We start from the raw sequence: 23,673 nt of genomic DNA on the forward strand, positions 1-23,673 counted from the left end.
AGACAGGAGAGTAGTCAAAAATGAGTTGTGGTCAAAAATCAGTAATGTCTGCAGGGAGTGAAAGCAGGATTCTAAGAAGTTCTGTAGGAGCAAATCAAATTATAACAAGCAATGGACTGCAGGTTTTTAAGAGCTTAAATACTGTATCTTGCAGCGCTGCTCATGCCACATAGAAGAAAGCAAAAGAAGAAACAATAACTCCTAGTTTCCCAATATGAACCAAAGTACAAGTAACTGAGAACATGGAACTATAGTAGTTGCCTCGCGTTGTGCGCAACAAGAGCGCTGCTCTGCCTGGACACAGAAGCAGAGACAGGAATGGCAGCCACCAACATAGATGTTATACACAGGAAGTTGCTTAAATCGCAATAGACAAGAGTACCAGAAATCTTTTGGGGTATGCGCACACTGTCAGTAAACACTGCGTCCAGATGTTACAGCATAGTGGATAGGATTTTAAGAAATCCCATGTCAACTAAAGGTCCAGAGATGCCCGCAGTTCACCCGCAGAGATGGACATGTGGCGCGACTTTCCAGACCGCAGCATGTCACTTTCTCTTGCGGAGGCGCAAGTCGTTTCACTGATGTGGATTCACCTGCAGTCCATGGACAGCAACGCTTTGGATGCAGCAAACATGCATTTTGTTCAAAGCGCTGCCAGTTCCATCAATGGCTAAGTCCTGGACAATGTCAAACCCCAATCGTATGCCTTTTCTGCCTTCAGAGATGCAAGCAGAAAATGTATGTAACAATTTCTTCACAGATGTAAGTATTGACTTATAATAGAGTCATAAAATAAAGTTGCCTGCTGCATTCATTTTGCAGTCACAAGTGATCAAACTCTGGACAGACTCCGTTATGGAATGCTCTAGTCCAAGGATAATCAAAGTTTTTATTTTAGATAGATAAGGAAAAATGCATAATTACCGTCCTGCTTCATGGCGAATCATTTGCTATTTGTGCACAGTTTTATTTACAGCAGCATGTGAGTATTAAGCTGGGAAAACTTATTCCCACCATCCATATATACAACATTCACTTACCTCCTTCATTAAATTAGGTGCAATGTTTTACAGTAATTATGACATAGCTCTAATACAAATTTCCTACAATAAATAGCAAAACTTTATTTCATTTACAAGTGTTAACTACACAAATGGAAATCCAGTGGCCACAATTTTAAGTTTGCTGTGTGTGAGCCAGGTTTTCAGAAAAGCCATATGTATGCAAATATATTCTATTATTACTCAAACTGCATAATTGTATGCAAATGTAATGCACACATATGTTGCAAATAAACTGGAAATGCTAAAATAGTCATGGGCAATGTGGAACAAGATCTCCACTATGCATATACAAGTGGCAATAAATATTCTAAAGGATAGGCAGCCAGTTGCATAAAAGAGATGTAACTATCCAGATTTTTCTCTTCATTCCACTTTATGACATTTTGCAAGAAGAAAATGTAATTTGTTCCCAGCTGAATATTTCCAGCATGTATCTAGACACTAACTTAATTGTTTGATACCTTTCACTAAACAGTGAAGCTTCTCCAAAAGACCACCTCTTTTAAAAGACCACATCTTCAACTAGACCTAATTTTCTGTGGCAGTTGTTACAATACCTTTTATACAACGGGCCATCTACTTACAGAGAACCTGTCAGCAGTATTTTGCTAAGCAAATGAAGGTCGTAGGGTTGCTATGTGGAGTGTTTAGTTCATGGCGAAATTGTGGGTTATGTGATCATGTGTATTTATCACAGTTTTATTGTTGCAGAGATATTGATCTAAACATGTGAATTTGACGTTTACGAAAACTTAATGAAACTGAATGAAAATACGTTATTTGTGCCATGAATATCTTCCTATCAAGCATAATACTCCCAAATATATGAAATACATAACGACAATATTGATGAGTCAACTTTGTTCGCATATTAGGATTTTCTGATATATGAACGTTTAGTAATATTGCATTAATCATGCTATTTGTACTTGTTAGAAATCTTGTGTATATTGAAATATCCAATTTGATTAATTGTTGTATATTGTTGAATGCTAATAGTGCTGTAACTTTGCAGGGATTATGACATGCTTTGCACAAATACTGTGTATACATAACAATAGAACACACTGGCGCTACTAAATAAACAACCCAAGTGCTGCAGGTATTTAGGCAGATCCGTGCACACTCTACCAAAGAAACAAATAAACCCTGGGTACCCTGAGGAAGGAGTGCCTTACACTCCGAAACGCGTCGGTTTGCTTTTTGCCCTAGTGCGACTCCGTAGGCCTGTGACGTCACACGCTGCGCAGCAGCGTCGGCCATTTTTTCAGTACACCCAGGATCGCCTCCGGCCGGGACGGTTCCTGGCTCTGTACTGCATATCGGCACCCGGTCCTCCGACTGGCCAAGTGGTAACTGGTGTGTGCCTATCTGACCGCCACCACTCTGAGGAGCATGTTTATCTACAGACCTCTGGTCCACCGCTGTGGAGTACCGCATGTACCTGGGGGTACACTTAGTTCAAGCTATCAGCTACACCATCATGGTATGTGATTTATTATTTGTTTATCACAATCATATTATATATAGTGTACATACTAATTGCTAGGTACTCTAATTGTAGGCAGGATCAGTGTTAGCCGACGATTTTTTGGTCACTAGGGCAGTTTTTTCACTATATTATGCCAAGCTTGTTGTGCACAGGTGCACCGGCAACTAATTTGTAGATTCTAAACTAGCTTTTAACACTTGTGGCGCGGTATTTATTATTTTAAACTGTGTATACATGCCCTGGTTTAGAACAATCCTCTTGTTTATAGACTACATATACCCCCTTAAGTGAGTTATTTTTAAGATCTTACTATTTTTAGATACGTCTAATGATGATATGGATAGTAGTATATTTATATAGCCATGAACATATACACTCACATTGCTGATTCAGGCTAGATGGCTGGTGCACGTGACGGGCATGCGCTGCCTTGCGTCCCCTCCCCACGATGCAACATGGCGGATACGCGCTGCACACAGCTGATACAGAGGTACACAATTACTATCTAGCATAAAAACCGGACAGACACAGCGTTCACTTACCTCCTGATGAAACTGCAGAGGCGGTGAAACGCGCGCCGAGGTGCGCCACGGGACCACCAACCAGGTTAACACTATGACTACAGGTATATCTTAAGATCTTGTGATATTGCTCTGTCTGTATGCTGGACTATTTCCCATCAGGTAGTATACATGTTAGGATTTTGGGCTAATAATATGTCTATACCATCATGCTGAATGAGCATGGTAGATGAAATTATACATAAACCAGCCTAACAGGCATTATTAAAGTTTGATAGCAGACATAGGAACTATCACCTAGCCTAGATAGGGTTGATTGTGTTGGGGACGCTATTTCAAGTGCTCTCCTGGTAGGCTAGTGTAATACTCTAATAAGAGTGATAGATGCATGGTTATTGGTGGCCCCATCGGTTACTCCGGACATACAGCCAGTCTTTCTTTTTTGGTTATAATGTTTAAGATATATTTTTTGCAATTTTCTATGCTAATATGTTGTATTGGTCATATGTTTACAAATGAAGGGATCACTATGTGATCATATGTAAGGCATATCACTTTTAGATGGTAAAGTATAGACGTTTCCATATTGGTGCTATTACACTGATTAAAATGATACCTGCAATCATATCTTCCTGTATCTGGGTGGGTGTGTGGGGCGGACCTGTATGTAGGGTCTTTGGCTTTGCCACGGTTTTTCCACTGCTTCCAATGTCTTTATCTTCCTCCTGTTTTAAATTTCTCAATTTTTGGGGTGCATTTTCTCCTGTTACATTTGTAAAAATGCTAAATTTAGGGCTAAAAAAAACATTTTTGTGGGAATAATGTGATTTTTTTCTCTATTTTCACAGCTCAACATTATAAGCCATATATATGGTCATATTTATAGGTTCAGTACTACACTGTATTTTTCAGATTATAAGCCACATTTTTTCCCCATAAATTTTGGGGGAAATTGGGGGTGCATCTTATAATCTCAATGTAGCTTGTGCAGGAATGTCGGCAGGAGGGGAAATGCTGCGGGCCCCGGGCAGGGAAGTGTGGGTGTTAAGCAGTGTGAGGCTGCAACAGACTCCCGGCTTTCAGAAAATCTCGGGAGACCCTGCACTTCCCATCTTTTTCACTGCAGTGTAGTCCGGTAAATTGGCTGCCGGAGGCGGGGCATGCACAGATTGATATCCCCGCTCCCAAGTTCTCAATTTTGCACATGCACTGCTTCTGGTGGCTATTTTATCAAAGTCCGCAACAGTGTAAATACCTTTAAGGCCTGCATTACACTTGCGAGTGCAATGCGGGAAACTCGCACGAGTCTCTCGCATTAGTACCCGACACAGCGGCCGACACTCGGGAATGGAGTGTACGGCTGCATGTATTTTTAGGCAGCTGAACGCTCCATTCCTGAGTGCCGGCGGCTGTGCCGGGTATTGATGCTAGAGACTCGTGTGACTTTCTCGCATTGCACTCACAAATGTGACGCTGGCCTAATACAAATTTCCTACTATAAATAGCAAAACCTTATTTCATTTACAATTGCTAACTACACAAATGAAAATCCAGTGGCCACAATTTTAAGTTTGCAAATATATTCAATTATTACTCAAACTCCATAATTGTAAGCAATTGTGACACACACATATGTTGCAAATAACCTGGAAATGCTAAAATAGTCATGGGCAATGTGGAACAATATTTCCACTATGCATATACCCTAAAATTTGTTGTGCAATTTCTTCTGAGAACACCGATATCCTATATGTGGTTGAAAACTTCTTTTGAGGCACAATGCATAGCTCAGAAGTGAGGAAGCACCATATTGGAGCTCAGATTTTGCTGGACTGATTTGACGGTGCTAAATCATATTGATAGAGCCCCTGAGGTGCCGAACTAGCAGAACCCACCATAAATGACCCCATTTTACAAACTACACCTCTCAATAAATTCATCTAGGGTTGCAGTGATTATATTGACACCACAGGTGTGTCACAGAATTATATACGTACCTTTGGGCAGTGAAGAAAAAATAAAATTTTTACCAACAAGATTGTGTGTTAGCTCCAGATTTAACATTTTCATACTGGGAAATGGGTAAAAATGGCACCAAAATTTGACCCACAATTTTGGCTGAATGTAGAAATACCTAATATATGGCTATAGAGTACTGCTTAGCCACATGGTGGAGGGATGGAGCGCTATTTACCTCCGGGAGCACAGATTTTCCTAGAATAGTTTGCAGACTCCATATACAGAGCCCCTAAGTGCTAGAAAAGCAGAATTCCCCCTCAAGTGACCCCATTTTGGAAATTATACTCCTTTGGGAATTTATCTACAGGTATAGTGACAATTTTGACTCCATGGGTGTTTTCCAGAAAGAAGCAGTAGTGGAAGTTGCTGAGTGAAAATTGAAAACTGCCATTGTAGTGACCAGTATGTTGAAGTGACTAGTACGTTGTAGTGATCAGTACATTGTAGTGATCAACTCATGCTTCTGGAGACACGCACCTGTAAATTAGCACCGATCGTGGGCATTGCTGCAAGGTGTCAGCTATCACATGGAGCGGACACCTGCACCCAACTGTTGCAGCGCTCAGCATGAGCTCGCACGATTGTGGTGCCGAATACATATGGCGGCTAGCAGGAACTCAGCATATATAAGGCGCTTGTCGGGAAGGGATTAAAAGAACGTTTCCTGTAAGTGTTTTATCTATCAAAACAACTGTACATACCAATATAGACTAACATCTGTACATACAACCACCAATCTACGCCAGTTTAATGCGTATAAACACCTTCAGATTCACAGTGAAATATTAGTATAGATTAAAGGCTTGATTAAAAAATAATGTTACCTATACATTTCATGTCAGTAAAAATAACGAGAAAATGAAGAAGGAATCAATTCCCTGGATAATGTGCTGCTATCAGCAATCCTACCAAGACCTTTCACAAACAGTGATCAATAGAGTCAGATTATAAAATGTTACATACTCTTTGGTGTTTACAGGAATAAATATGGATTATATTAGTAATAAATGTAATAAATAAATAATATGTGGATGAACTGCTGACAAAGGCTTCATTTACTACTGCGCATACTTTAATACCATGAATATTTTTATTTGCCAATCTGCAAATGGGAACAGGTCAGCACAGTGAAGGCACAGGTAGGAGTGGACAGAGGATACACATGAAAGCAGTAAATGTTACTAATGAATTGCCCCCTACTGATGGGCTTATGTCTTGTTGCAGTAAGTTATGAATTCTGCTGAATGGCATAATAATTGGAAGAATCTTATTTTGTTATCATTCACTTTAACTGTGAATATATCTCATTTTGGTAATGACTACTTTTAGTTGTCCATTAACCATTCACATTAAAAAAAACATTTTGAGTATAAGGAAGGCTATCGTTCCAAAGCTTTCAAGCCATGTAAAGTTCTGCTTTCTGAAATTACCGTATATACTCGAGTATAAGCCGAGATTTTCAGCCCATTTTTGGGGGCTGAAAGTCCCCCTCTCGGCTTATATTCGAGTCATACCCAGGGGTCGGCAGGGGAGGGGGAGCTGTGTAATTATACTCACCTAATCCTGGTGCGGTCCCTGCACATCCCTGCTTCTTCCAGCGCTGCAGCTTCTTCCTGTACTGAGCGGTCACATGGTACCGCTCATTACAGTCATGAATATGCGGCTCCACCTACCATAGAGGTGGAGCCGCATATTCATGACTGTAATGAGCGGTAACTGTGACCGCTCAATACAGGAAGAAGATGCAGCGCTGGAAGAAGCAGGGACGTGCAGGGACCGTGCCAGGATTAGGTGAGTATACGGGGAGGGGAACGCTGCACTGCGCGATATTCACCACTCCTCGTTCCGGTGCGGCTCCGTCTTCAGCGTTCTCTGGCTGTGACGCTCAGGTCAGAAGGCGCAGTGACGTGGACAGTGCGCGCCCTCTGCGTGAACGTCAGTGCTGAAGATGGAGCCGCATCGGAACGAGGAGCATGTGACTATTGAAAGTGCAGGGGGTCCCGAGCGACGAGAGGTGAGTATGTGATTTTTTTTTATCGCAGCAAAAGCATATGGGGCAAGTGACTGTATGAAGCATCTTATGGGGCCATAACATTTGTGCAGCACTATATGGAGCAAGTGACTGTATGGAGCATCTTATCGGGCCATAACATTTGTGCAGCACTATATGGGGCAAGTGACTGTATGGATGATCTTATGGGGCCATAACATTTGTGCAGCACTATAAGGGGCAAGTGACTGTATGGAGTATCTTATGGGGCCATAACGTTTGTGCAGCATTATAAGGGGCAAGTGTCTGTATGGAGCATCTTATGGTGCCATGTGCAGCATTATATGGGGCAATTATCTGTATGGAGCATTTTCTGGGGCCAAAACGTTTGTGCAGCACTATATAGGGCAAATATCTCTATGGAGCATCTTATGGGGCCCTAATTACCCTTTATGCAGGATTATATGGGGCATATTTTAATATGGGGCATCTAATGGGGCCCATCAAACTGTATGGAGCATTATATGGGCCTCCTGATTCAATATGGATATTCAAAAACACTTAACTTACTGATGTCTCAATTAATTTTACTTTTATTGGTATCAATTTTTACTTTTGAAATTTACCGATAGCTGCTGCATTTTCCACCCTAGGCTTATACTTGAGTCATTAAGTTTTCCCAGTTTTTTGTGACAAAATTAGGGGGGTCGGCTTATACTCAGGTCGGCTTATACTCGAATATATACGGTATATACTTAAACATGCACATTTATGTATTATATGTATATACAGTATATGCACATACATATACACACAAACAGTACTCAGCATAAATGAGTACACCCTGTTAGGGCTGGAGGATTGCGCTAAATAAAAATAAATGGTAAAGTGCAATCGCAACCCGGGGTCCACCGTGCAGAAATGGATAACTGTTGCTAGTGAACAATGACGGGACTAAACAGCGAGCGATCACTATAACTGCACTGTGTTAAAGCCACACAATGTGAACCAGACTCAGAGTACTCAACTCAGTTACTGCACAGAAAGGTACTGCTGAAAGTAAACTAGATGCTAAACCCTGTTAAATGTCACAGGGGAAATAGCACATGGGTAGTGCTCACTCTGCAAGTAAACTGTGCAAAATGCACACGTGTGATAAAGCAGATACCGAGTCAAAGGAAAGAACTCATGTGACACTAGGTGCAAAGCCCTAACGCTTTTCCTGAGAGTAGTCTGAGGGTTGGACTTGCTCTGTAACTCAACTGTGCTGTACCGCACACATGAAAGAAGCAGATGCTAAGCCAAGGGGTAGTTACCCAGTCCTAACCCTACCTGCCAACTTATGAACTCTAAGTGTATAGAGCGACATGTGAGTATCCACTCACAAACACCACACATAAGTGATACTAGCGATCCCCATGTGCGCCGCTGGGGGCCTTTTATTAACAAGGCTCCACCCCAAACACTCACGCCCAGTCGGCCAAGACCTCGCTCGCGGACCAATCCGTGGCTGCCACCTCACCAGAGCAGCAAAAGTCCGACCACCAATGAGCATATCCCACATCACGGATATGCTCAGTCAAGTGAACTCTGGTCTTAGACTCTGAAGCGTAAGGCTGCACCTGCTTCTGGAAGATTACATTAGGCTTGGCTGAAGAGCCAGCAGTAACCACACGAACATCAAAAGCCTAAGCAAGATGCTGGGACCGACGTCTGTGCTGAGCAGCACTCGCAGCAGCCGGGCCAGCAGGAATATAATGACGCCTAATACCCCTCTTTAAAAATTTATATTTTAATCAATATCTCACTGAACACAAGAACAATTTCCAACATTTTGACGAGACTGAGCTTCATAAAACATTTTTAGCCCACCGTATGAAAGTAAAGCTAATGTCACGGGGCAGTAATGGGAAAAGAGGAGATGAGGAATCTGGGCCCCTGAACTGCCCCTAAGGTTAGGGGGAGCCCTGACTTTCCTTATCTTGGGGGTACCCTTGAAGGTAGGGAGACCCAAGTCACTGACCTGTCCCTATCTCCTGATAAACCCTGAGCTAAACCCCCAATCCCCACCCCAAGAGGTGAACAATGTAAACAGCACCAAAAAGGAAATAAACAGGACAACACAATATGAGAGTGAGGGGAACACAATACCAAAAGGGGAATGCACAAACAACAAAGGAACAGGTAAAAAAAACCTCAGAACTTAGCTTGTGCACACCACAGTTAAACTCCACATCACAAATAGCACAGCAACAGGACTCCAAACGCCAAACTTGGCTGACACCAGGGAGCTGCTCCTGCTAGGCTGGTCTCCAGAAAGGACCTGTATCACCAACAGTCAGCTGATGCACCAAGTGACCTTTTAAAGGATGTGGGCATGGTCACCAGCAACATCAGCTGACCCAGCAACACTGCAGTAACACCAGGTTGCCAGCGGGGAAAAACTGCATTTACCCCCAAATTGCCTGAAAGGAAGAAAGCTTTAATGTGTGTGGAACCAGAGCTGTCACAAATCCAAAAATGTATAGTGACAGTACCCCTCTTTCAATGAGGGGCCTCTGGACCCTCAACACTGGACCTCACCAGTAAACAACATAAGATGAGGATGCCTCGATACACCAGAGTTCATCTCGGCTGTCACCTGACCCTCAGGTTTATGGCAAATGCAGCCTGATGGAAGTGACAATAATGTTGGCTCTGGAGGCGCCACAAATCACCAGAGTGCTGACCTGGGGAATGAGTTGTGTACATGCATAACTGGGGGGTAACTCCAACTGAAAAGTCCCTGGACTGAGGATGGCCGACACCCAATATGGCCCGATCACCCTGGAACTCCAGGGCCCAGTTGCACATTTCCCACTGATGTTTTTGGTGGACACTCATAAGTACTCATTCACACACAAGTCCGGACCTGAATGTTTATTGCCATGCATACGTTTGCCACAAGACAGTGAACTCTTTGAGGAATTGACAACAGAGGCATCCCCCTGTGTCACCACACTCACACCCCCACTATGTTCAGAGGGAACCACCCCCCTCCCCTGACCCCTCCTCCTAAGAGGACTCTGATACTCAGGGTTAGCATGTGGTGAGGGCTGAGTCCTGCCCCTACTCCCTGGCAGCACTTCATCTGTCCCCACCAGAGAAGAAGGGGATGGTTGAAGAAAAACAGCAGAGACAGTAGCCCCCAGGCGACAGCCCTCACACGACTGATCCCAGCTGACTACTTTGCTGAACCGCCAATCTATGACCGGGTTGTGTCTTTTCATCTAAGGGAGACCTAAAACAATGGGTATTGGCATTGCCCCAAGACGTAGCATGACAGGAACTCTTCATGAAGAGTCCATATACGCAGGTATATATAATCTACGACTTGATTCACCCTCCCCTGGCTGAGGGGGACAGAGTCGATGGCCTGGACGCTTAGGGGTTTTGCTAGCATCTTACACCTCAGGCCATGGGTCTGGACAAAGTGAGCATCCACCATACTGACACCTGCTCCACTGTCCACAAGCACCAGAATTGTCTGTCATCCCTTCAACCACCACTTCAGCAGGGATGGTGCACTGAGATGAGAAGATGGAGGAAATATACACTCCCTGGTCCCCTCCCTCCAAACGACCAGGGGTACACAGTTTCTGAGTGGCTGATGGTATTTTGGCGTGAGCTGGGCAGACATTGATGAAATGACCAGTCTGCCCACAGTAAAAACATGCTCCCACACCACATCGAACCACAGGCAACCCTGTTTGGTAACCAACTCCTTCCACCTGCATGGGTTTGTCCACCTGCACCGGTGTGTCCTCCTCCCTAGCAATGACTACAAGGGGCACATTAGGTGTATGCCTCTTCCTCAAGCGCCCATCCACCCTGATGGCAAGGGACATGGTGGCCTCCAACGACCTGGAGGCAGCATACTGCACCAGAGAATCCTGCAACCTTGAGGACAGACCCTGTATAAAATGGCTCCTAAGGGCAGGGTGATTCCACTGTATATCAGTGGCCCACCTCCTGAACTCTGAGCAGTACTCCTCAGCCGGCCAGCCCCCCTGCTTGATCTTGCGGAGTCGGGATTCCGCCAGAGAAACACCATCAGGATCACCATACACCAGCACCATACACCAGCACCAGTGCCGTGAAAAACTTGTCCACCGACCGTAAGGATGGTGAACTGGTCAGCAGGGAGAAGGCCCAGGATTGGGGATCACCCTTGAGAAGGGAGACTATAATCCCCACACGCTGTTCCTTACTCCCTGATGAATGAGGGTGGAGCCTGAAGTACAACTTGCAGGCTTCCTTGAAAACCAACAATTTATCTCTCCCTCCAGAAAACTAGGGAGAGATATCTTGGGCTCTGGTTGAGCCTGCACCTGAGCTGAGGACCAGAACCCCAACAACTGCTGCAGCTGCTGCACCACCTCACCACGCAGACCCTTAAGCTCTTTGGTGATGGACTGGAGCAGTTGGGCAAAGGTCTGCATTTGAGCCTTGGCTCACCCGGAAAAAAAAATGTATGGTCGATTGGTGATAATGTCATGGGGCAGTAATGGGAAAACAGGAGATGAGGAATCTGGGCCCCAGAACTGGGGGAGCCCTGACTTTCCTTATCTTGGGGGTACCCTTGAAGGTAGGGAGGCCCAAGTCACTGACCTGTCCCTATCTCTTGTTAAACCGTGAGCTAAACCCCCAACCCCCACCCCAAGAGGTGAACAATGTAAACAGCACCAAAAAGCAAATAAACAGGACAACACAATATGAGAGTGAGGGGAACACAATACAAAAAGGGAAATGCACAAATAACAAAGGAACAAGGTATCAAAAACTCAGCACTTAGCTTGTGCACACCACAGCTAAACTCCACACCACAAATAGCACAGCAACAGGACTCCAAACACTAGACTTGGCTGACACAGGGAGCTGCTCCTGCTAGGTTGGTCTCCAGAAAGAACCTGTATCACCAACAGTCAGCTGATGCACCAAGTGACCTTTTAAAGGATGTGGGCATGGTCACCAGCAACATCAGCTGACCCAGCAACACTGCAGTAACACCAGGTTGCCAGCGGGGAAAAACTGCATTTACCCCCAAATTGCCTGAAAGGAAGAAAGCTTTAATGTGTGTGGAACCAGAGCTGTCACAAATCCAAAAATGTATAGTGACAGTACCCCTCTTTCAATGAGGGGCCTCTGGACCCTCAACACTGGACCTCACCAGTAAACAACATAAGATGAGGATGCCTCGATACACCAGAGTTCATCTCGGCTGTCACCTGACCCTCAGGTTTATGGCAAATGCAGCCTGATGGAAGTGACAATAATGTTGGCTCTGGAGGCGCCACAAATCACCAGAGTGCTGACCTGGGGAATGAGTTGTGTACATGCATAACTGGGGGGTAACTCCAACTGAAAAGTCCCTGGACTGAGGATGGCCGACACCCAATATGGCCCGATCACCCTGGAACTCCAGGGCCCAGTTGCACATTTCCCACTGATGTTTTTGGTGGACACTCATAAGTACTCATTCACACACAAGTCCGGACCTGAATGTTTATTGCCATGCATACGTTTGCCACAAGACAGTGAACTCTTTGAGGAATTGACAACAGAGGCATCCCCCTGTGTCACCACACTCACACCCCCACTATGTTCAGAGGGAACCACCCCCCTCCCCTGACCTGACTTTTAAATGATGTGGGCGTGGTCATCAGCAATATCAGCTGACCCAGCAACACTGCAGTAACACCAGGTTGCCAGCAGGGAAAAACTGCATTTAACCCCCAATGGCCTGAAGAGAAAAAAGCTTTAATGTGTGTGAAACCAGAGCTGTCACAAATCAAAAAATGGATTGTGACAGTTAATATAAGTTTTATTACAAAATCTTTAGTTGTACTCAAATTAGTTGATCCAAAATGAATAAATCCCACATCAAAAACTACTACATCTAGTATTTTGTAAGACCTCCATGATTTTTGAGGACAGCACCAAGTCTTCCAAGAATGGAATTAACAAGTTGGTGAAATATTGCAACATCTACATTTTTACATTCTTCAAGAATGAGCTCTTTTACAACACGGATGCTGGTTGGAGAGTAATGCTGAACTTGTCTCTTCAGAATTCCCCATAGGTGTTCAATTGGGTTCAGATCAGGAGACATAATTGGCAGATGAATCATTTTCACCCTATTCTTTCTTCAGAAATGCAGCAGCTTTAGATGTGTGTTTTGGATCATTGTCATGCTGGAAAACTGCATGTCTACCAAAGGTACAAGGTGATGGTAGCATCTTCTCTTTAAACACAGAGCAGTACATCAGTGAATTCATGATACCATTAATGAAATGTAGATGCTGACACCAGGAGCACTTTTGCAGCCACACATAAGGGCACAGCCACCACCATGTTTCACTCTACGTATTATGTATTTTTCTTTGTATTCCTCACCTTCACAGAGCCATAAGTTTTGAAGCCATTAGTTCCAAAAACATTTATCTTGGACTCATCAATCCTGAGCATAGACTCCCAGTAGGTTTCATATTTTCAGCATAGGCCCTGACAAATTCAAGTCAGCTTGTTTTGTGCTTGGGCTTTAGGAGAGGCTTCTTTCATGGACGACATCTATGCATGCCATTCTTCTGCAGTGTAATATATATCAGACTGTGTCATGTGAAATGATCACTCAGGTTTGGCTTTGCACTTCTTTAACTAACTGCAGTGAACTTGCATGTTAATTTTCTTCAAGCCTTCTCATCAAAAGATGTTCCTATTTAGGTGTTAACGCCCGTGGTAGGAACAGATGTTTCTCTGAGATGATGATAGTTCCATCTTGTTACATTTTTGCATCACTTTTGCTACAGTATTCTGACTGATAAGTAAATCTCTGCTTATTGTCTTCAAGCCTAGACCTTATTTGTGTAAATATTTTTTTCTCATGCCTTGTTAGATTTCTTTTTCATGTGGTGCCATTGCTGACAGCATGACATGAGAAGGATGTTTTTAGTTTGTTAGCCCTTTCTTAGTCAACTATCTGCTGGACACTTGCTTAATGATTTACTAGACTTAAGGTACCTTCACACATAACGATATCGTTAACGATATCGTTGCTTTTTGTGACGTAGCAACGATATCGTTAAGGAAATCGTTATGTGTGACAGCGACCATTGATCAGGCCCCTGCTGGGAGATCGTTGGTCGCTGAACAAAGTCCAGAACTTTATTTGGTCGCTGGATCTCCCGTGGACATCGCTGGATCGGCGTGTGTGACACCGATCCAGCGATGTCTTCACTGGTAACCAGGGTAAACATCGGGTAACTAAGCGCAGGGCTGCGCTTAGTAACCCGATGTTTACCCTGGTTACCAGCATAAAAGTAAAAAAAAAACAAACACTACATACTTACCTACCGCTGTCTGTCCCCGGCGCTGTGCTCTGCACTCCTCCTGTACTGGCTGTGAGCGTCGGTCAGCCGGAAAGCAGAGCGGTGACGTCACCGTTCTGCTTTCCGCCTGTTGTGCTCACAGCCAGTACAGGAGGAGTGCAGAGAAGCAGAGCGCCGGGGACAGACAGCGGTAGGTAAGTATGTAGTGTTTGTTTTTTTTTACTTTTACGCTGGTAACCAGGGTAAACATCGGGTTACTAAGCGCGGCCCTGCGCTTAGTAACCCGATGTTTACCCTGGTTACCCGGGGACTTCGGGATCGTTGGTCGCTGGAGAGCTGTCTGTGTGACAGCTCTCCAGCGACCAAACAGCGACGCTGCAGCGATCCGGATTGTTGTCGGTATCGCTGCAGCATCGCTTAATGTGAAGGGGCCTTTAACTGTCCTGGCCAGTGCTTACTATCAAACTCTGCTTGGGGGCAATAATCAGAAATTTATCTCCTATCCTTCAGATAGGAGAAAATGTTCAAACTTGAGAGCACCCCTTTAAGGGCATTTGGAGTCCCCTGTTAAACTGGTGGCTGATGAATTGATCAAAACAAAATTATGTTTAATGTTAGTAAGTCACATCTTCCCTTGAGGCCTCATTCAGATGTATGTGAGTCATGTATAAGTTCTATCAACATTTTTCAAGGATGTATCCATTATGGTCTATGAGACTGTTCACAATGACAAGTTGTTGTTTTTTTTGGACTGAATGGTCTCCAAAATGTCACAGATACATGATCAGTTTTAATCCAAGTCAAAGATTAAAATTACCCATACAATCCTATGGATGCGTAAAATCAAGGCTAGCACACGTATTGTATCAGTGTTCTACCCTGTGCTGTCTGTCGTTAATTATGTCTATCAGTGAAAGTGACTGATTAATTATTGATGAAAAAATGTACAAAACTTACAAGCTGACCAAACACTGTAAAAATTGGATTCAAAACACTGTTGACTAATGGTCCATGTTTTATGTACAAGAAAAGTTACAGACATCTGATTGAAGCCTGATAGTAAACAGCCCAGATTATTACCCTAAAGACTAATTTGAATAACAAAATAAAAATAATGTATTTTGTATTAGCTTCCATAATGAAATGTAAAAGCCATTTTACATTACCGATGAGTTGTTAACACTTGTGTATATCCAATATGAGGTATAAGTAGGGGAATATTTTTGTTGAGTCCCTTTAGTGCAGTGTATGAGCTTGCTCATTCAGATGTCTGTTTTTCTCACATAAAAACGGATGGATTGTGTTGATCAGACTCTGATGAGAGTGTAGTCAGAGTGTCATCCAGTTAATTTGCACATGGAGAAATTTTTTTAAAAAGTTTCTCCACATTTTCCTTTCTGACAGTCCGTGAACATCGGAGAGCACTGAGATGTCAGCCAAGTGCGGTCTGATTTTTCGCTGACCCATTGACTTGCATTGACAAATTTGATTCGATCCTTGTTTCACAATCGGATATGTCTCTATGATTTTTCGCAGTAAAATCGTGGTTTGTAAAAAAAAAATCACTTGAATGTGAATGGCCCCATAAACTATCACAGGTACAAGTGCTGTCCGTGGAAAACATGGATAGCATTTGTACTTGAAACTCAAAAGTCTGAATGAGATGTACGGTGGAAATATCTGCAATGTGGGTGACCCAGAGCATATTTTAGTATACAGTTTATTCAGCAACATTTGCCAGTTTTCTAGCTTTAAAGATTTTGAAATGTCACAAAAATATTGAAACTTTTTGCAGGTTTTTTTGCCAGTCTTAGGCAACTCATGCTTTTTGAAAAGCCTGTGGAGCTTGACCACAAACGTATAGAGTGTGGATGACAAATGTATTATCATTTACATAAAAAAAACTGGAGTAAATAATGAAAGAATTGTACTCCAGTCTCCAATTATTGTAGATTTGTGCCAAGTACCACAAATTGGATTCCTGTACCCAACAGTAGGGTTGAGCGACTTTTCTTTTTATAGGATCGGGTCGGGTTTCACGAAACCCGACTTTTTCAAAAGTCGGGTCGAGTGAAATCGGCCGATCCTATAGAAAAGTTTGGGTCGGGGTCGGCCGAAACACGAAACCCAATGCAGTGCATTGGGTTTCTAATGGTTCCCAGGGTCTGAAGGAGAGGAAACTCTCCTTCAGGCCCTGGGATCCATATTTAAGTGTAAAATAAAGAATCAAAATAAAAAATATTGATATACTTACCCTCGGACGCGCCCTGGTTCTCACCGGCAGCCTTCCTTCCTAAGAATCAGCGCCTGAAGGACCTTCGATGACGTCGCGGCTTGTGATTGGTCGCGTGAGCGGTCACATGGGCGTCATGCGACCAATCACAAGCCGCGACGTCATCTAAGGTCCATCAGGCGCTGATTCTTAGGAAGGAAGGCTGCAGGTTAGAACCAGGGCGCGTCCGAGGGTGAGTATATACCTATTAGGAATATACTCACCCTCGGACGCGCCCTCGGACGCTTCCTTCCTAAGAATTAGCGCCTGAAGGACCTTAGATGACGTCGCGGCTTGTGATTGGTCGCGTGACCGCCCATGTGATTGCTCACGCGACCAATCACAAGCCGCGACGTCATCGAAGGCCCTTCAGGCGCTCATTCTTAGGAAGGAAGGCTGCCGGTGAGAACCAGGGCGCGTCCGAGGGTGAGTATATCAATATTTTTTTTTTTTTATTCTTTATTTTACACTTAAATATGAATTCCGATACCGATTCCCGATATCTTAAACATATCGGAACTCGGTATCAGAATTCCGATTCCAGATCAGAAGATCGCCGACCTCATGGCCGACCCCACACAGGGGTCGGGTCAGGTTTCATGAAACCCGGCTTTGCCAAAAGTCGGCGACTTCTGAATCTGGCCGACCCGTTTCGCTCAACCCTACCCAACAGTGGAAACTGCACATCCAACATCAACCAATACCAGACACCGGGAGCAGCGGCAGAGACTCAACTCTGGACCAGGGGGCAGTAAGTAAAGCTCGGGGATGAAGATTTTCTAAAAGCGGCTGACCACTGTAATATTTTTTTTCTAGCCTCATTTTTGTGACATCAATACTTCTCTCGGAAAGCCACTATGGTTTCATCAAGTCTTAAAATGCTGCCAAATTACAAACACCTCCTTCCTTCAAAATTCCTCATTCATGTATTAGCTCATTTCTCCCTAAAACATTTATTATTTTAGTAATGTGTTATTTAGAGACGCTTCCCGCTGTTATGTTTTCATGTCAGTAAATTCCAGATAAAAACTTTACCCATGAAATATATGCTGGATCTCAGCTTGTTCCTCATTTCTAATTAAAACATTCAGTGACATGAGCAGCTTAAAATGATTAACTCGTCTGCAGTTACAAATCCAAATAAGCGGCACCTGTAAAGAGTTTATTCCTAAAGGTAAAAACAACTGTTTAAGAAGGATCATGCTGGTAAAACAGCTGCTTACACGCTGGAGATTGAACAAGGTAATATTTCTCAGCAAACGCCAGCACGGTGTTGTGTGTGTGGTTTTTTTTTGTTTTTTTTTTATCAACCCCATCTCATTAAGTGGCAAAAAAGGCTTAAATGCTTTGTTGATAAATTATGATAATTCTTGATTGCGGCAGTTATGGATAGTGCCACTCATTTGCAATGCAGCTCTTTGAATTTGTTTAATTACAATTTGAAACAAGGCATAGAAGATTAATTAACCCACCTGGCTTGCTGGCACGTAGTCCTGGTTTGGCTCTGACATACTCATGTACATGTTATCACCGTCAAACTGCAATATAAAATAACAGTAAACGTTTAGCAATGATAAACAATTTCAACACCTAATAGGCTAACAAAAAAAAATAATAAAGTCTCCCTATATAAGAGTTGACGATTTTGCATAAAAAAGTAATTTTTCAGGTTGTATTGTCATACAACGCTGTGAAACTCATTCAACTGGCATGTCAGTGATTTGCTGTAATTAGTGCCGTAGTAATTATAGCAAGCAAGTAATAAATGAATGGTTTCCTTTCATCCACAATCTGTTACCAAACAAAATGGATCAGTGTGTGTGTACCATGTATAGATATTGCTGCTGGGCCTAATGAACTGCTAAATAAATTGCATAGTTTCTCATGGGAGAAGGCAAATAGTAGATTAGTTACAAAATGCATAATGATGTATTCCTCTGTCTTATCTTATTAAAACAATGTATTTCTTAATACTGATTTGTAAATCAAATAAATAGGAGTGTCATGCAACATTACAGTGAGGGGAGAGAACATTTATTTAGAGCTCCACTTCATTCATCCGTGAAACACGTCTTGGCTTAATAAGAACAAAATAGAATGAAGAGTTTTCAGGGTAAGACCATGGGATTTATGTCAGCATTTCCAGAGTAATGGCCTGTTCACACTTTGCAGTTTTTTTTACTATATGTATTATAGGGGTATTATACGAATCATTTTAATACCAAGTTTTGACACTTTTTTTATATCATAAAAACCCCCACATCTCATTGCTCTATCATGTCACATATATTTTCAACATATGCGGTGAAGAAACGAAAATTGCTGATTGTACAGGGAGGCTACAGGAGGGTTTTTATGTGGCAATGTAGAGTGATAAGCTGTCTTTTATGTTTTTAAGATTACTGTTTCAGGAAATAATTTTTGACTCCAATTCTCGACCTCTGCCAACATTGTTAATTATTACAGGTTCTGGATGCTATGCTTTGGTGCATATATAATATTGTTGTAATTATTTTGTAATCACACCAAAACTGCAGCACGTTTTTAGATTTCAATATGTATTTAAGTAAAGATTAGCGTATCGGAATACAAAATAAAAATTATATATATATTTATTTATTTAAATTTCAATAAAATACAAAAGACATTAAGGTGCACGTGCAAAGACAAACAAAATTCATGGTGGTACTACACACAAAGGTCAAAATCGCCACTTAGGAACCTAGAGGTCATTCAGTCCTTACCGGCATAATCGAGTACCTGTGCTGTAAACCAAACAATACTTTAACAATTTAAATATGTCAATAAACTCCACCCAAGAAAATATATTGGACAAGAGTTAAGAGCATAGTCCACACAGGCACGAAAGCAAGGAACCTGTATCCGATATCTCCTAATCAAACATGACTCCATTATTGAGTTATGCTGGTCTTATATACTGTAATCGGCTAACAACTTTTTCCATCCAACTCATTTATAAGCAACATTCTCTATTCTTCTACCCTAAAACATCTGCAAAAGAGGACCAATTGGAAAGTCTTAGAATACGACCTGATATTGGAAGACGTCTATGGCTTATACTACATAGGAATGGCAAGGGTTAGATAGCATGTACATTGGCAGCATGGTGGTTCAGTGGTTAACATTGTAGCACTGGAATCCTGGACTAATTTCCTACCAAGGACAACATCTTCAAGGAGTTTATATGTTGTGCCTGTGTTTTTGTGGGTTTCCTCCGGGTCATCCAGCTTCCTTCCACACTCCAAAGACATACTGATAGGGAATTTAGATTGTGAGCCTCAATGGGGAAAATGATGATGATGTCTGTAAAGTGCTTAGGAATTAATGGCGCTATATAAATGAGAAAAATAAATAAAATGCAAATGCACAGAACTTTTACAGTCACACATAGAGCTCCAATAGCTCTGTATTATGCATGGAACAATTTTTGACTTGTGGATTTTGTATAAAGTAGGAAAAAAGAGTATAGGCATTGGAATGGTGCCATTTTTTCCGCTCCACTTTTATAGGATTGAAAGTTTTAATTTTAGAGATTAATTTTATCAACAGGTCAAAGTGTTACGCAACATTAGCAGCAGACCTATGTTCTGTATTAACAGCCATGGTAGCATTTTATCGGTGTGCTGCTATACTGAGTGACATTCCTATCAAATTGATAGGTCATCATGTTTGGCGTGATACCTTGTATTAAAATTGTTGAAAAAGAAGGCACATTCCATAAAATGAAATGCCATACAGATTTTTGTATGTACATTAGAGGAGAGCATACACACACTTTTTCACAATTCCTTGTCATCTCCATCTTAATCAAACTTTCTTCACAAAGAAATGTGGCTTAGTGGTCTCAATTGCATTCCCAGTTGATATCTGTCAAGTTTCTTCTCAGCCTTTGTTCACCGAAACAAATCACAGATTTGCTAGAGAAGTGACAAACATGAAATGAAACTCTTTAACCTTCAATGTGCTTAGTCACTATTGTAACAGAAAGCCTGGGAAAACGTACAGAGCTTTTGTGTTTTCCATGCACACCACCAAAAAAATTGAGAAACTGATGCATGAAGTGGTGACATCTTTATAGAAAATGTTCTGCCTGAGGTACTGCTATCATACCGGCAGTGATGATATCACTTATTTTAATGTGTCCATCTGCTTAAGTATTATTTGCAGCCACACCTGCCAGAAGCCATCAGCAGAAATCTTTTTATTTTTCATCAATGGAAGATTAAGAAATTCCCAATGGTTGCTGTACAATTGTGACTAAAAAGACAAAACATGCATTTATTTGAACAGTAAGCAGCTTTCCTTCATTCAAGTGATTCGAGTGAAACTGATTTAATTGTGGGATTAATTTGATACCGCTGCTAATGGTTTGATAATTTAAAACAAAGAAAAAGTTGGCGCTCCATTTATTCTTGCAATTTTATACAGTTGCTTGACTGCTAATGATACAAGTAGATTCTGGATCCATTCTATATCAAGAAGAAACTAGCAAACCAAAATATATACATTCCTCTAATCTGTATTCAATCAGACTTTTTTTCTCTGCTTTTATCAAGCTTCCAATTAGGGACGAATGATCCCGAGCTTTCAGGAGTGTGTAACAGACATTTAGTACCGGACCCCAAACACAGGTTTATTTCTGTCCCCTTCCTTTTTAAAACCAGCTAAGGGAAGACAGACAGCTGTGGGCTGGTATTTTTAGACTAGAAAAAAGCCAATAACTATGGAGTAGCCCAGCCTGTTAAAATCAGCCTGCAACTGCCTGATTTAGCTTACGCAGTTATTAAAAATAGGGTGGACGCTAAAAAAAAATGATGTTGGATGCCCCTATTTTTAATAACTGGCTAAGGCAAAGCTGAAGGCGGCAATCTGATACTAATAGGCTGGTAAGGGGTCATGTATGTTGACCCCCTCTAGCCTAATAACACCAGCCATCAGCTGCTCTTCCCGCTTGCACTGGTGCGTTAGATGGGGTTGATGTCAGCTGTGTAATGTCTGCTGACATCAAGCCCAGAGGTTAGTAACGAAGAGGTGTCTATCAAACACCCCCATTACTAACCCTGTAGATTAGACACCACCACCTCTCCATTACTAACCTCTGGGCTTGAGGTCAGGGGACATTACACAGCTGACATTAACCCCATAAACTATTACCCTACTTGCGAACGAACCAGGGCAAGAGCCAAGGCTAAGTGCCAGAATTGCCACATCTAATGGATGCGCTATTTTTGGGGTGGCTGAGGGCTGGTATTATTAGACTGGGAGGGGGTCAATATCTATGGTCCCTTCTCAGCCTATTAAGATCAGCCTGCAGCTGTCTGTTTAGCCTTTGCTGGTTATTAAAAGTAGGGAGGAACCCCACATCATTTTTGTGGGGCTTCTCTCCTTTTTCATAACCAGTAAGGGCTACAAAGACAGCCGTGAGCTATTATTAATAACTGGGAAACTTTGGATACCCCCATTGTTTCCTTTTGCAGCCCCCCAGCCATTGCTGCGACCATTTTACAGCACCAAAGTTTGGGTCTCCCTTGACTTGCATTGGATTCCGGTTCGGGCTCAAGTTCGAACCTGAACCAAACTTTTAACTCAAGTTTGGCCGAACCCAAACTTCCACGGGTTCGCTCATCATTAGTCCCTATTACATAACAGTTCCTTGCTTAATAATAGGTCACAAACTGTTTGGATTAGTGGATACCAGTGTGAAGGAATTTCACTGTGTTTGAACATTTGTTTCAAATTGCTGGAATTTTATTACAAAGGTAAAACAAGTTTTCTCAAGTAATACTGGTTTCACAAGTCCGACATTCAAAGTCTGTGTATGGACTTGCATGTCTGGCCACAAGTCACCGACATAACTTAAAATCCTCTGATATGCCTATAAGGCTATTGAGTGTGAGTAATTGTTGCTTGGACAAGAAATCATAGCCCATGCTCAGATGATGAAAGTTAGATGTGGAAACCAACTTGCTGCTTTCTGTAGCCCCTTCTTCTGGATTAACATTAGTTTGTAAGAGCATAGAGAATCGACTTACAAATTTTCTTATTTTTGTGGACCCTTTGATAACATAATATGAATAGGCACCATGTAATGCTCCATTTACCCAATGGTAATACAGCAGGGTAATTAAACACCTATTTACAGATTTCCTCAATGATTTAAATGGAACAAACTCTGCATGAATCAATAGTAAAAACGAATATTAGAAACTTTGTAATATAGAAATTTTTGCTTCCTTCTCTATTTATGAGTTACTCTTTCACTCCCTTCCACCTCTTCAATTCACCATCTACTGTAAAAAGAACTTATTGTCAGAGAAGAAATACAGCACTCCTTGACAGAGGTAAGTGCCCATATAGGATCCCAATCCGTAATACTAAAGTAGTAAAGAAAATCCAGAACTCTGAGGTGAATATGATGAAAAAACATGACTCTTTTATTACAGTGGTCCTAAAAGATACAATGTATCATACGTGCTGTTTTTGTAATGCAACTGTGGAGCAGTTGCGCTCAGCCACCACCAGGGGGCGATGTTATGGGAAAAAGGGTTGCACTTACTTCTGTGTAGCACTTCGGTGAAGAAGTGCAGGTCGCCACCAGGAGGCGGCAGAGTAGTCAGACAGGCCAAAGTCAGCAACAAACAGGGAGATGAAGTACCACAGGTCACAGCAAAGCACAAGGTCAGAGATTAGCCAAAAGCCAGAGCCTGACAGAAGCGCAGTATCAAAAATGTGAGATGGAAAGAGGAGTCAAGGCACAAGCCAGAGGGTCAAAAGCCAGTTGGGGAACGCAGTACCAGGGACAAAAAAAAAAAAGGTGGAGTTCAGAGCTCAAGCCGAGTCATATACTGTAGGGACATCACCAAACGTACACTGAGCCAGGGATATGGAACAGGTCAGTCAGACACACACACGGGAAGTCAGAGG

General features: G+C 42.4%; 1 protein-coding gene across 2 annotated transcripts in view; it reads right to left on the bottom strand.

The window, feature by feature from the left end:
- The window catches only part of TOX (thymocyte selection associated high mobility group box), a 422,063-nt gene that overhangs the window by 206,480 nt on the left and 191,910 nt on the right, over positions 1-23,673 (bottom strand). For both annotated transcript variants that reach the window (XM_069731383.1, XM_069731382.1), the window contains one exon: positions 18,201-18,266. In XM_069731383.1, coding sequence (XP_069587484.1) covers positions 18,201-18,266 — 66 coding nt within the window. The remainder of the gene's footprint in view (positions 1-18,200; positions 18,267-23,673) is intronic.

This window comes from Ranitomeya imitator, chromosome 6 (assembly GCF_032444005.1).
Source record: "Ranitomeya imitator isolate aRanImi1 chromosome 6, aRanImi1.pri, whole genome shotgun sequence".
Taxonomy (NCBI): domain Eukaryota; kingdom Metazoa; phylum Chordata; class Amphibia; order Anura; family Dendrobatidae; genus Ranitomeya; species Ranitomeya imitator.